This window comes from Sinocyclocheilus grahami, unplaced genomic scaffold, assembly GCF_001515645.1.
Source record: "Sinocyclocheilus grahami isolate Dianchi unplaced genomic scaffold, SAMN03320097.WGS_v1.1 scaffold144.1, whole genome shotgun sequence".
In the NCBI taxonomy this organism is placed as follows: Eukaryota; Metazoa; Chordata; class Actinopteri; order Cypriniformes; family Cyprinidae; genus Sinocyclocheilus; species Sinocyclocheilus grahami.
The window spans coordinates 1,222,844-1,237,774 of record NW_015505323.1 but is presented as its reverse complement, the minus strand read 5'-3'; the positions used below and the strand labels follow the sequence as shown (position 1 = coordinate 1,237,774).

Here is a 14,931-nt window from a genome sequence, read left to right as displayed (position 1 = left end):
GAAAGTTGGTGCGTCTTATATTATTTTAATGTATTATCTTAATTATGAACACACTGGTTTGTAGTGCAAACAGTTTTACCGTTTACTGCAAGTTGTTATTCTCCTCGTTATTTACCTATAGCGGCTAATGAACCGGAAGTCTCACCCATAGGCTTACTTCCGCGTTGAAGAAAAAGGTGGATAGTAAAGTAGCACATCAACCATCATATGTAAGATTAAAGTCCGCATGAAATCAAAATGGACTTTATTTACTTTATTAGCGTACATTGCTAGTCTTAATGTGAACAATTAATTTGTGCAAGTTAATTCGCTGAAAAAAATTGATTGTTTTGATAATCTTTAATCAAAATTTGAACATTTACTTCTGCTCTGGAATGGCATTCCTTCTCTGATGAAGGCTTGGGCAGAATATCCTTAAACACACCCCTCCAACCGTTAGGTTGCTACGAGTGAGAGACAGAGGGGAAGAGCGCTAAAATAAAACCCTGCCCTCTATTCAATATTCCGTTTCAGATGGAAATACGTCACTACATTGAAATAAAGTCGTCAGGAACTTCCGGTTCACGCGGAATTAAATAAAAGTCATATTATGCCTTTTCACTTTTTCAACTTTAGTTAGTCTGTAATGTTGCTGTTTGAGCATAAAAAAGATCTGCAAAGTTACAAAGCTCAAAATCCACTTCAAAAGGAGATATTTTATTTAACAGAAATCACTTTTCAAAAACTACAATGAACGACTCGTTTGGACTACAAGGCATATTTTCCGGGATTTGTGATATCACAAATATCGACGAATGAGACGAGACCTGGTTGAGCTGCACTAGAGAAGGCAATGAGTGTTATCACTATTATGTCGGAGACACGCTAGGTTTCCCAAGGCAGACGAACTTAGAGTGGTTACAGTCATCCGGGTTTAAATCGCGCTCAAATTGATTTGATTTTGACACAATATTTACACTGAAGCTCGCAGGTGGCTATGGTAAGGGGCATGACATTTCCCGACCAGGCGCCAAGTGCTGCCAATCACAACATACACTGGCCCAGCTAACCAATCACAGCACATTTTGTATTTCAGAAGGCGGGCCTTCATTTGATACAGGAACTCTTCGAGCCATTCATGCCAGACTGGGGAGAGAGGTGTTGTTATAATGTAAAATATGTGAAAATTAATGTGTTTTTCGAACAACCTAGTATGAGAGCCTGTTCTAGTACACCCCCAAAACAAAATCAAGACTTTGAAAAAGAGCATAATAGGACCCCTGGCCTGAAGCAAAGAAGTGCCTTTGCTTGAAACACGCAGCGTTTTTCTATTGGGTGACGTAATTTAAACTGAAACAGGAAGACAGGGTGGGACATATCGAGGAGCCCCACCCCCTTTTTAAAATAGCCAATAGCGTTTTGTTTATATCTGCTCGGGCCAGAGCCGTTGAGCTCTGTAAAGCCATATTTGACAGTTACAGTAATAGATTACCCCCTTACGCAGTGTTGCCAACTTAGCAGTTGTGTTGCTAAATTTAACAACTTTTCAGACTACCCTAGCAACTTTTTCTTCCAAAAGCACCTAGCAACAAATTTAGCTATTTTTTTTATTTTATTTGGCTACTTTTAGCAACTTTTGATAAGTGACTCAAACAATAAAAAGGTACACATTTCCATCTAAATTTCACAAAAAGAGGAAACCAAAGTTGCCTAGCAGTACACACATCACATGAATTAAGTTATTGCTATTTGCAACTGTTCAATTTGACAATAATAATAATAATAGTTTAATAATTGTTCATTTATGATACACCTTGTTAGTAGCTTGTACCTGCAATTGTTGATCAGTTAGTACACTGTAAGAAAAATATCTAGAAAAATGGAAAAGGTACTAGTAATTTTCCAGGACATTATCTGTTATCCATTATCCATTATCCATTGTAACCCCAAAACACAAAATGCATAAATTAAAATGCAGGTAAAAAAAAACGCCTTCTTTCTTTGCGTGCACATTTGGGCGGCATTAAGCAAATATTTCCACATAGTGAGGTAGATATGTGGGGGCGTGTTAGAACGAGCCGTTTTAGGAGGGCGTGGCAGAATCTTACCTTTGATAAAGAATATCTCTTTGGTTTTGAGACTTTAGTCTTTGCAACTTCAGGGATCTTATCTATGCACAATCAGCTTGTAACACTCCAAAGAGAAAGGAAAACTTGAAATCGCATCATATGACCCCTTTAATGTAGCTTGCGCCAACAGTTGTACACGGAAGCAGCTCCGGGCTGATGACGTATGAGGTCAGCTTTGCGCATGCGCCGGTCAGTCTCGTGAAAACCAACGTTTGTTAACAGAAGCAAAGGAAGCAAAGTTTCCTTACTTTAGCAAAAGAAAACCAGTCTCCTCTTGGCTTATATCTAAATCCTCCAACATTCTTCTTTACAAATCCTCGTTTTGTACTTCTAATTCGTGACCGTTGTTTTGTTTTGATCTCTTCCCTGCGCTTCCGCATTCGTCACTTCTGAGCAGCGCATGCGCAAAGCCGAACTCATACGTCATCAGCCTGGAACTGCTTCCGTGTACAACATTGAGCGCAAGCTAGATTAAATTGATTATTACGTTTTAAATATGGTTATTTTTCTTACAAAAACGCATTGATTCGCTACAGGAGGACTTTGTTCACCCCCCGGAGCCGTGTGAGACACTTTTTTATTAAGGATGGGCGCTTTTTATTTAACTTCTTTTGGACTGATGCACTGTAATACCTGCTGAGTGCCATTAAACAGCTTGAAAGATCAAAGACCATTTTTAATATATCTCCGACTGGATTCGTCTGAAAGAAGAAAGTCATATACACCTAGGATGACTTGAGGGTGAGTAATTTATGGGCTAATTTTCTTTTTTGGGTGAACTAACCCACATTATGGTGATCTGAACAGAATTTGAACTGCAAAAAGGGCTCTAACACAGAAATGCATTACTGGTAGAAGAAAACAGATGATACATCTCTCCTGTTGGGAAAAAAAGGTAGCAAATTATACTATTATATAATCTATAGTTATTCACATTCTTCTTACGTGCATTTATTCATGCCATGTTTTATCTGAGAGGTGAATGGGGGTCTGGCCAAAGGGAGGATTGCTTTTAAACCCCCACACATAAAGGTCCAATTATGCAGGCAGGTCAATAGTTCAATCCACTAACACATATACATTCTTACAACTCTTGCTTGCTTCATACTACATTAATGACGATAATGTTTCTATAAAGTCTGCTTGGATGTGTTGTTTTCCATTTTATGTCTATGTTTTTATTCACTCCTTTTTAGCTGGTGGATGTCTGTCCTGGTGACAGTCAGCCCTGAATTGGAAAGATACTGTGTTTTTTACTGTGTTGCAGGTATTGTTTACAGCTATGAGAGGATAAACATAAACTGATTGTAAGATATTTTAAGTATGTGACAAGCAACAAATTAATTTCCTGGTCTCTCATGCACAACAGTGAGTACTTAATGCAGACCAGTCAGTCTGGGCATGATTTTGAGGTTGGCGGGCATCAAATCAGCAACATTCCAGTTTTCGGCCTGTAACAAGCTCCAAACATGCCCCAAACAAGCCTGAAAAAGCCCTAAATGCCCAAACAAACACTAATAAAAGTCTTGAAACAGCTTTCTTTCCACCCTATTTGTGCTATTAGTTGTGAATTTGATTGGCTGCTTTTTTTTTGGGTGGCAGTATATGTTGAGAATGATTCGTGAATTCGGTGGCATCGTATGAACTTTTTGACTCAGGAAGTGTTATACTATGGTCTACAAAGAATGCAGTATGACTTGTTGACTTCCAAGAATATTTAACACGAGAGTCTTCTCCTTCCTCTCCAATTTCTCCAAAAACCAGCCTTTACAGAACAAATGTATTTATTATTCCTAGTTTTAATTCATTGGTGAAAGGTTACTCACACTTCCCATTCAAAAGTAAAACCTCATCCCACCGCAGATTATTGGGGAGAATGCTATAGTTAATGTAAACAATGGCACCTCTGAGGAAACTGCCTGATAATTCATATTTACTTTTATTCTCTAGCTCTGATTATACAGTTTTTTTTTTCTTGTTTGTTTATGTGTTTAGTAGTTTTAAATATGGTGCAAATATATATTTTCCTTCTCTTGTTTCTTCAAGACCAGACACAGAGGCTTTGTCCTTGAATGTTATCTGAGTGAGATAATGAAGAGTTACTCCTCACTTTTCACTGCACCTGGTGTTTAATTTTTATCTTTCTCATTATATTCAGAATATCAATTTGTTCACTGCATACCATATTTTCATCATACAGTCACTGTTTCATATATTTACTGTATTCCTTATATCTTTCATTATTCTTTTACAGAAAATATGATCAGTTAATCGTTATATTTTGTTTAAGGATATAAGCTTGTGTTTTATGCCTATGTTATATCCTTAAGAGATACTCCTGCTTGTATCTCCATAGATGGTACAGTTAATATTTGTATGTTATATGTCCATGTATATATTGTTTATTTTGTTTTCTTACGTTTTTTTTTTTTATATTTATCCTGTTTACTTGAATATGTCCTCACAGAGTATATGTTTTATGACCTAGCAAGGTTAAAAGCTTAAGAGGAAGTTGATACAGGTTTTTTTTTTTTGCGGTGGAGATATTACATTACATGCCCATTTCTTAAATGGTATTAAAACTCAGTTTCTTAATTCAGTACTCTGTTTGACTGATGAAAAACATTGTCACAAGGACCTGAAGTATCTGCAAGAATATTTCAACTCTGAAATACTGCAAGACATCTACAGGGAAAAAGAGTTGTTTGTAAAATCGAGGTAGGCTGGGAAAATTTATGTTGAAAGTTGATTAAAGAGAAAATAAATGAAGGACCCTTTAAGATACTGAAGATACTGTCAAAAGCACAAAATATGTTAATTCTTGTAAGTGGTTTATTAAGAATACATCCTCCAGGCCCAGAGAGGTTTAGGTTGTTAAAAATGTCGTTCTACTGACAGCTACAGGGTGAACGCTGTATAACATTCCAGAGTCTAATTACTTTATTGCTTCAATTTTCATTCAAACTCAATGCTACATGAGTCTATGTAACTATCTACAAAACAGATATAACGGCATGCAATTATTCAAAATATTAAAATAGTGCAACAATCTTTCAATTCAAACTAACAGAAACAGAGCCAAACCAGAGATTGAAATCACCTTAAAGAGTTAAGAACTCACTCCACAAGAGCCGATGATATACCCATGCTCAAATGTGAATAATTTCCTATATATATGTCATACCACATCTATATCATTTGCTTTTCACATTTCTCTCTTCTGTACACAAAAAATAGTTTTTATCATTCAAGAACTGGTGATTTAACCAAAGCAATTAACAAGCTAATAAGGTTTTAGGACAAGCAAAAAGAGAAAACCCGTGTCTAAAGACTTCTCCCCAATGCAGCATCCATTCCTTTGAGTATCTGCTTTTCTTTTTGTTTTGTTCCATAATTTTCTCTCCCATTCATGACTCATTCATGACTGAGGTTGATCACTGAAAGAGAAGGGGGCAAAACAGTTAATGATCTACACATACAGAATTAATCCCTCTGTACCTACATGCCCTTGTTGTTCCTACATACTGCATTAAACATTGAAGACCAAAAGTGATCAAGAAAAAGCTCACATTCAGTTAATAAATGATTATTACTCACATAGTTTCATAAGAGCTGTCTTTTGTTTTGAGGAACCGCATGGCAAAAAAAGCCCCAGCCTGCAACACCAACACCAGGATGATTCCTCCAATGAAGCTGGACAGGTCAAATGATGCTTGAGAGAAATCAGGGCCTGACCCAGGGGTTGTATCTGTATTTGTGATTGTGTTATGAAAGAAAATGAAAAAAGAGAATGCAATAAACAACAACAAAAATAGGCATAATAGGATTTATACAGTGAAAATCAAATGCCTCACCTTTGCCACCACCATCAGCGGAGCCACCATCTGCTACAATAAACAAATACACACACATTAATTTGCATACACACACATTAATTTGCAAATATGCAAATTTTTGCTCACTTTGGCACATGCCGGTCTCATTGTAGACAGAGCAGCCCCCAGAATCTTCAGTGTCAGACATGCATCGTGTGTCATTTCCTGAAAATGAAATACATACTACTAACATTCAGTCACCTTCAGGTAAGAAGGGAATTTATCTGTTTTATTACATGGCTCTCTTGAACACTTGATTCTGATCAACAGAGGTCAATAGTAATTTTCACAATGACTTTCAATACAATAAGTTTTTTCTTCAATAAGACGTTTCGTCAGCTGGAAAAAAACAATACGTTGGTACAACCCAACAACAGTAAAAACCCATTGAACGCTGTACTTCTATCCCTCATAGAGCCTTTCATTCCTTTGAAAAATTGATTATGGCGCTACCCTGACTAAGATCTATGGCGCCTTCCAGCGGTCTGATATTTTTGATATTACAAGTGCTCAAATCACCGGCACTGTTTTTTCTGAACAAGTCCACGCGGACTGTCCACGAGGGCTGACTTATGAGTTATGTATCCTGCTTATTTTTAAAAAGAGCGGACAAGGCCATTTTTAATTTAACTTAAATATGCGAGACCGCCGGTGTCAGACGCTTCCGATTGTTTTAACTGAACAAAAACAGTGCAACACACTGGTTTGTTGAACAACTAGTTGTACCGTTTACAGCACGTGCTTCATAGGCAACTGACGCTATCTTGGTCACAGTAATAGGCTACATACATACTTTGAAATGTAGTAGGCGAAAAAATAGTATGTGATAAGTATGTAAAGTATTCATAAAACAGTAGGCGAAAAGTTCCCGGATGACCTTCTACTTCTAGCGAGATTCTGAAGTGTACGTCTTATGGACGCGAGGCCACAAGAGAGGATTTGTAAATGGAAGTGAAGCGACACAACTGGTAGGTAACATGACAATGAAAACATAATGAATTTAGGATTACAATCATAGAAAATAATATCAATTTAAATCAATATTTCAAGTCATGTATTTATTTATTTGACAAGTAGTCGAGTAAAAAGCACTATAATGTCATTCAGTCTTTGTTTTCTAAACATCCTGTTGGTTGTTTATTTTAGTGTGTAAAGCAAAGGTGAGCATGTAAACCTAGTTGTATTTTAGATATGAGTCTAAAAGAGCAAGAGAGACTGGGTGACAGAGTTGGTTGCCTTGGCAACAGAGCATGAATAGACTAAACGAAGCTGCTTCTTGTTGAACATCTCTCTCTCTCTTTCTCTCCTCATGTCTCCTCACATATTTCCAGGAGGGTAGATAATGGTGTTGAATTATTTACTAAGACTGATGTCTGTGCTGTAACTGCGCGTGTGCCTGTGTTTGAATAATTCACCGGGTTGTTCCTGAGATCGCTCTCCGTGGCTAGGATCACATGTCCTTCAGTGGGATCCTCTGTAAGTGTGTGTGCGCGCACAAACAACAGAGACATTGCACAGGAGAATACATTTGAACTCAAATGCTACATGTATATATTTTTTTTACCGTCATTACAACTTTGCCACACACATCGTGTCAGGTTGGTGGCCGAGTCTCCGCTGATGCAGCCATTACACGAATCAAACTGAGAACAGCCCCCAATGAATGAATCTGTCAGTCCATCAAGAGATAAAAAGTGTAAGCTTATATTCTCACCTGCTCACACGACACTCACATATGTTTGAGAGAGAAAGCTAGAAATGTTATCAATTAAATTAAAGATAAATAACATTGTAAAAGAGAGAAAGAAATGTTGTGCTGTTCTTTTTGATACAGCTGAATCTCTTAATAAATGTAAGTGTTTTTCAGCAGCACTCAAATGCAAGAGAACAAAAGAGACTTACCACAAGACCTGCTTTTCTAGCTAATGCGTCCTTTTTTTCTCAGACTTGACAAATTTGACTCTAAAACCGTGCTTTAATACAAGAACTGATTTATCAAAACTCACAAATAAAATATTTAGGTTGACATTAATTTTTTTATGAGCTAAAATCATTCAATAGAATGATTAAAATAACTAAAAAGAAAAGTGAATCAATTGAATATGGGCCAGGAATCAAAGGAGGTTAGATTTGCGGAATGTTAACATTTTAGCTAAAAAAAAAAAAACTAGCTAAAACCGATTTTTTTAAGGTTAAGATACTTAAGCATTATATACAAGCTCATTGTTGTATTGACACTTACCTGAGGTTTGTGAATTGGTTATAATAACCTGCGTTAGCAGTACAGTCCCACAGAGTGCGGCCCACACACACCTCATCCTCAAAAAATCGTCAGTAATCCCACCTGTAATAAACACACACTGTGAGCACAATGCTCAAAGCTCCTCATTTAGAACAGACAATGCTGACTTAAATTATCAATAAAGTGACCACATACAGTATGACTGAAACACTATTTAGCTTTGAATCAGTCTAACAATCTTAACTTTTCCTAGTCAGACTTACTCTGCTAAACACTGACTCCAATAATGCAACTAAAGTTTGATACAAGCACTAGACACCAACAAGTTAAAAATGAAACACTTAATGAACTGAGAAACAACTTAACCTCGCTTCAGAAAGCTTAAAACTAGTAACTTAAAGAGTAAAAGCCATAAACACACACATGCCTGTCAAGCTAATATCCAGTCCTAAATGTCTGTGTCCTCCAGACGAAAGGTCGTTGTGAACTGTGAGGAGCGTGTGTGTTGACGTCATGCCCTCTGATTCAGTGAGACTGGAAGGTGTGTAATGTGAGACAGGTAACATGGCAACCAAATGGCAAATGACCATGTCTTGATATCCACACCGCTGAAGATATTGTGCCTTTTCACAAGCAGACTGCAGAAATTTGTCACATCTCACTTCCAGCAGATGCTGGTCTCCTGTGCCACCAGACCATTATAAACAGTCACCAGCATGTCCATACTGGTTCTTTTTGACCTTCTTTCTGTTTGATTGTCTCTGGCCCAGAAAAGGTTTTGAGATAAAGCATTGTAGTGTAAAAGACTAAAAGGCTGTGTGGATGCAATGTTTTAAATATATTTTAAATACACAAAAAAATGTTATATTGCTAATGTAGGTTTTTAAAATATATTTGCATAAATATATTTTCAATATGTTTAAGTTACTTATATTAATTACTTATATTTCCTCATTTATTTTTGGCCATTTTATATGTGATTTCTTGTATATTTTCACACAAAATATATTATAACTATGTTTACACAATCCAACATAAAAAAATACATTTAGTTTTTACACAAAATGCATTTTGAAATCGGAAATGTTTTTTCTTGCTCCACTGAAGTACATTTTGTCATATATTTTGGCATTTGAAGGTTTAAACTAAAGCTGTGCTTTGTTCAACACAATTATTGTACATTTGAAATATATTTTAGTCAGGAAAAGTATTTTTTGCTTCATTCAAGAACAGGGCCAGAGCAAGAGAGCCAGAGTTTGGCATAGTTACATAACAAGTTCTCCTTTCTCTATCCCTCAAGTCCTCTGCATCCTCGTCCTCCTGGATGCTCATTTTTTAAATTGTAATTAAAAGTCACAGCATAATAAACTGAGCAGAGGAGGCGATGATATAAGGAATGTATATGTGTAGATGTGGGAATGCATGCTTATGTAGGAGGAAGCAGTCTATCGTTGCCACATCTAGGATCAGTGCAAATCAGGTCAGCATTTGCTTTTACAATAAATTCAGTGCCTACCCACTGTTCAATTAAAACCCACAGAAAATCTCCCTAACCCACACCATCACTCCTTATACTGTTGTGTAATGTCTCACGATGCACTGACAGATCAATAGGTAGTGCCAAACCGTGTGAATAGAGAGAGAGTGGGCGTCCTTCTCTATGGAGAACTAGGTGCAGAGAGATAAAGCCGCGCATGCGCTCTGCAGATATTAGGTAACTGGGAGAAATTCCGCAGTACACCCCCCACCACACGCACACACAGACTTCCCGCCAAATAGAAGCTCAAGGAGATACAACAGTGAAATGTTAAACAGTGTCTGTGCTCTTATTTCTAAACATCCTTTTCAAATGATTCTCTCATTGACATAATCTCACAGCATCAAACATACTGAACCCCAGAAATGAGCTTATGCTATATATTTGATTGGTGGAGACACATGAAGTGCATCAGGTCAAAATATACAAAATTACTAAAATATATATTTACAGGTTATCAGGGATGGATCAAATAAACACTGAAAGGGCACCAGCTGGTAATCCTGGAAAGCAGTTAGCTGCATTTAGAAACTGGTAACATTGTGCAATGACCTTAAGGAGGTTGTTCACACTGATCCTTAAAATGTAGTCTTGTTGGTGTACTCTAATGTATTTAGGTTGACTGAGTGATTTAAAATGATATATAATACTGTTCATTTAAATGTATTATTATAATTTTATTGTAGAACATACTTTTACCAACAAGACCCCAGTTTAGCCAGTCATAGCAGTTCTTAAAGATGGATTGTTCAATAAATTGTTCAGAATCATCAACTGACACTTACAGCTACTCTCCCTGACCACAGAAAGCTTTAGGCGGTATTGCTTATAAGATTCCCCAGCTGGCGACCACCGGAAGCGCATGTCCTTTTATAGAGAACACGAGAGTTCCCCAGTATTGTAGCGCTCGCCCACCTGCTTCACTGAAATGCAGAGCCACGCGAGCACTGCGACGCCCACGAGCCAAATCTGCCGGGAAGCGCCATAATCTCCATCATCTGCAGAGAAATTATGTCATAGTTATAACCTTCAGTCACCCGAATAGTAACATTTAACATGCGTGCGCGAGTTCCTTGTTTGCGACAGTGTACATTTTAGCTTCGTCACTTATAAAAGGTTATAGATGAGCACGTGGGATTTTATGGTAGAGGTGAAATTGATCGTAGAGTTGTGCCACGTACCCCAATGCGGCACAATTTACGTCACAATCAACGAAGCAAGCAAATGTTTCAGCACCAGGGACAGCAGTGACTCACGCTCACTTCTCTCTCAATCACACTCGGTCACGTGCACGCAAATCACACGCTTGATTCGGCCAGCTTTTTGTATTTTGAGATAAGTTTACTAGTTATAAATGTATAGTTTATCAGTGATTTTTTTTATGAAGGCCCAGTGTATTTTGGTCCACGCAGGAACTGCCTTTAACAAGGCCGTTTGATGACACTTTTGTCTTCTCTCCCGCCGTCGCAGTGGGCGGGGTGAAAGAATGCGGTATTTTTATGAATGAAATTACGACAGAGGCTGGTGTCCCTGAGAGTCTCCTGATTGGTCGACCGTGGCAGAATCGGCCCTCATCATCGTAACTGACGTCAGAGGGGAATCGGTGAGGGTATAGCTCGCAGCCCACCGGAGCTGAGTGTTACATCGAAAGACCGAATACAGCGGAGCCACGAAGGAACCTCGCTTTGCAGGAAGAACAAAATATCGTTTTCTCAAGAACTGGATTTGCCCCGGTTCTTCACCGGCAGCTCGAGCTCAGATTTCAGCGCGCGCTCCAAGAGACCTTCAGCTGGATGGTGGCGTGAAGAATTGTCCTTTGCAATCTTCTACAGCTTCCGTAAGTCTGTTTTATGCATCTTTATCTACTCTGTGAATTCTTGTTAAATTCAAGGTGACTCGTAGCTTTGCTGTGAGAAATTCGCCGTGCAAATACAGCGAGAATATTCAAGTCAATACGGGATGGCATTTTTGGTGCTTGTGTATTTTACATAACCTCGTATGTTACATCAGTCTGCTTGAAGAGCGCTTTGAACTTAAAAACGGTGATTCCCAACCCTGCAGGATTCAGGCGATACCTGGAAATATTTAGTTTGCTTATAAACCTATTAAAATTATGAGTTGTGTGTAATTGTTGCAAGTTTATTTGAATTAATATAAATGATAATGCCATATGAATAATGTGAGTTCAGTTTTGGATGATGATAATAAAAGATGTCAAATACATGTTAGCTTAAAGTTCAAAATTAGCCTTTCCATGAACAATGACTAAATAAACATGAATGTAAATGCACATTACCTATGCATAGACAAAATACCACATGACACTAAAACACTAAAATAAGGCAATATGCAGTTAATAAACAACATAAAACGTAACCTTCACCAACCCAATATGCATATATACAGACAAAATATTAACATTTTGTTGTATTATATTAATATAAAAATTGATGAATAATATATTATATTGTGACAGCAAAGTCATTTAGAATTTTAGAAAAAAAGCAGCAGCTGTTTTCAGTATTGGTAATAGTAAGACATGCTTCTTGAGCAGCAAATCAGCAAATTAGAATGGTTTCTGAATGATCATGTGACACTAATGGCTGCTGAAAATTCATCTTTGCCATCACAGGAATAAATTATGTTTTAAAATATATTAATAGAAGACAGTTATTTTACATTTTAATATTTCACTATATTACTGTGTTGTTGATCAAATGAAAGCAGCCTTGGTGAGCATAAGAGACTTCTTTCAAAAACATAAAAAAATCTTACCAACCCCAAACCTTTGAACAGTAGCATATATTATATTATATTGTATTATATTATGTAACAGGTTCATATTGCAGAATTCTTACATACAATTAAATATACTTTTTACATTAAAATAATATTGTAATTGTAATGTAAACTTAAAAATTCTAATCAAATGTGCAATGTATGCATTTTGAGACTGACTAATAAAGTGTTTCATTAGCTTTTGCCTTTGCCGGCATCTCCAGTAGTACAGTAGTGTGCAAACTAGGGGTGACAGTTTGAATAGGATGTTGTAAACTGCTGTTCATCTTAATCTGCATGTCATTATGAGGTCAGGCCTTGGAGTGGAGCCCAGGAGCTCTAGTGCTCAACAGAATATGTGACAGTCACCGTGCTGTGGATTGTGTGACTACATCTTTTCTCACTCTCCCACAGTAATGGCTCTGAATAACTCTGCAGTGGGCTTAGAAGTCATCTTGGCGATGGACCAACTGTTGGAACTCACCCCTTCCCACGTCACCCCCAAACTCCTGGAGGCCACAGTGATGACTCCATGGGACGTGGCTCTGTGCATATCAGGAGCCCTGATTTGCTGTGAAAATGCAATCGTCGTGGCCACCATCTTCTCCTCGTCATCTCTACGGGCACCTATGTTCCTGCTAATTGGCAGCCTGGCCTGGGCGGACTTCCTGGCAGGGGTGGGACTCCTTTTGCACTTCCTGTCTCGTCGGTGTGTGTACTCAGAAGCTCTAGAACTGGGGAGTGTGGGTCTGTTAGTCAGCGCGTTCAGTGCGTCCGTGTTCTCCCTGTTGGTAATCACCCTGGACCGTTTCCTCTCACTACATCGCGCTCTGACTTACGGATCCCGCCGCACGCACACGCAAACACGCTGCGCTCTGGCTGTCGGCTGGACTCTTGCGGGTCTTCAAGGTGCCCTGCCTGCCATGGGCTGGAATTGCTTGCATGATAAAGAATCCTGCAGCGTTCTTCGCCCTTTGACCCGAGTGCACCTGGCAACCCTGTGCAGCGGCTTCCTGCTGACCTTGGCTCTGATGCTGCAGCTCAACACCCGTATCTGCCGGGTCGTACTTCGCCACTCGCACCAAATCGCCCTCCAGAGACACACGCTCCCATCTGCGCGCACGCACACGCGCCGTCGGGTTCACACGCTTGCCCTCATCCTCGCCACATTTGCTAGCTGCTGGATGCCCTTCGCCTTGTATGGTCTCTTGGGCGATGGATCGTCCCCAGCTCTGTATACTTATGCCACATTGGTTCCGCTCACAGGAAACTCTATGCTGAACCCACTGATCTATGCCTACAGAAACACACACATACAGAGAGTGCTGCGACAGGCCTGCTGCTGTTGTCTACCAAACACACCCAACAAAAACACACACACTCCCAGTGATGTCTAACATCATGTGCTGTAAGCACGTCTGCACACTTCGGAAGATTCTATGGTGCCATACAAGATTCCGTTTCACATTTTATGTCTGTTCCTGTTTGGGAATATCACTGTGCCAGTTGCCAAATCTCCTGTCTCAACGGTGTTAACATGACTACTGTCAGTGACCTGATCTCATCTGCATCATTTATTACGTGGTAAAAAGGGTTTATGGAACTGTGTGTGCCCTTTTTTATTTTATACTGAGCAGACTGCCACTGTATCCTTTCAGCTAATAGCCAACTAAAAGGGTTCACGCAGAAACCCTCCTGTCCGCTTTAATGTCTCAGATGTGTGCCTCATTTTACATCCTCTGAAGTTCAGAGTTTACTGATGGAATCAAAATCATTTGCACTTTACAATGACTTGACTTTTAAAATGAAACTTGGTTGAATATTTTTTGTATTTAATGATCAAATTATTTGCCATTTGTTATTCGGACAGATGTTTTTTATACTTCATAAACGTCTTGTTTGCATTTACTATGTATTAATGTTGCACAAAATGTCCAGAAGTATGAATGAATGTTATGTTGTTGAGATGAGATGTTTTATGGAAAATGTTTATAATGAATAAATTGTAACTTTTGTACATTTTCTGTTGTATTTTCAGCAAACTTTTTATATCAAAAATTAAGATTTGAAACATTAACCCAAATAAATTGGCTTTGAATCAAGGCTATTAAAGTTAACTAATACCATAAAAAAACGTCCATTACTCGAAACAAAATATGGAAAAACATGTCTAATTTTCATTTAGTTTAAATAAAATAACTAAAACGGAAATGAAAATTAATTAAAATATATAGAATACATGAAAAAAGACATTTTAAAAAATGTTTAAAAAGAAAATCAACCCTATAACAGTATCTCAATACTAAAATAACACTGCTATAAACATATAGAATGAAGTTACATGGTTTTCACCAACAATAAAAATCAATCTAGTGCCTCATTTATTGTGCA

The 14,931-nt window shown here is 38.1% G+C and overlaps 2 protein-coding genes across 3 annotated transcripts; one reads left to right on the top strand and one right to left on the bottom strand.

Moving 5' to 3' along the window:
• Window positions 1–4,928: 4,928 nt before the first annotated feature.
• LOC107591676 (CD164 sialomucin-like 2 protein) lies at window positions 4,929–8,670 on the bottom strand. Of its 2 annotated transcripts, none has more exons than XM_016280897.1 (7): window positions 8,649–8,670; window positions 8,226–8,327; window positions 7,548–7,652; window positions 6,071–6,148; window positions 5,963–5,995; window positions 5,706–5,856; window positions 4,929–5,545 (listed from the first exon to the last, which is right to left on the bottom strand). In XM_016280897.1, exons 2-7 carry the CDS (start codon window positions 8,299–8,301, stop codon window positions 5,527–5,529), a joined length of 462 nt encoding a protein of 153 aa, XP_016136383.1. In that variant the 5' UTR covers window positions 8,302–8,327; window positions 8,649–8,670; the 3' UTR covers window positions 4,929–5,526. The 2 variants fall into 2 exon arrangements, with proteins under 2 accessions (XP_016136383.1, XP_016136384.1); XM_016280898.1 differs by having other exon boundaries at window positions 5,963–5,992.
• Window positions 8,671–11,402: 2,732 nt separating this feature from the next.
• On the top strand, window positions 11,403–14,351 carry LOC107591674 (G-protein coupled receptor 12-like). Its single transcript, XM_016280896.1, has 2 exons — window positions 11,403–11,599; window positions 12,955–14,351. The coding sequence occupies exon 2, from the start codon at window positions 12,957–12,959 to the stop codon at window positions 13,935–13,937; it is 981 nt and encodes a 326-aa protein (XP_016136382.1). The 5' UTR covers window positions 11,403–11,599; window positions 12,955–12,956; the 3' UTR covers window positions 13,938–14,351.
• The last annotated feature ends 580 nt before the right edge of the window (window positions 14,352–14,931 follow it).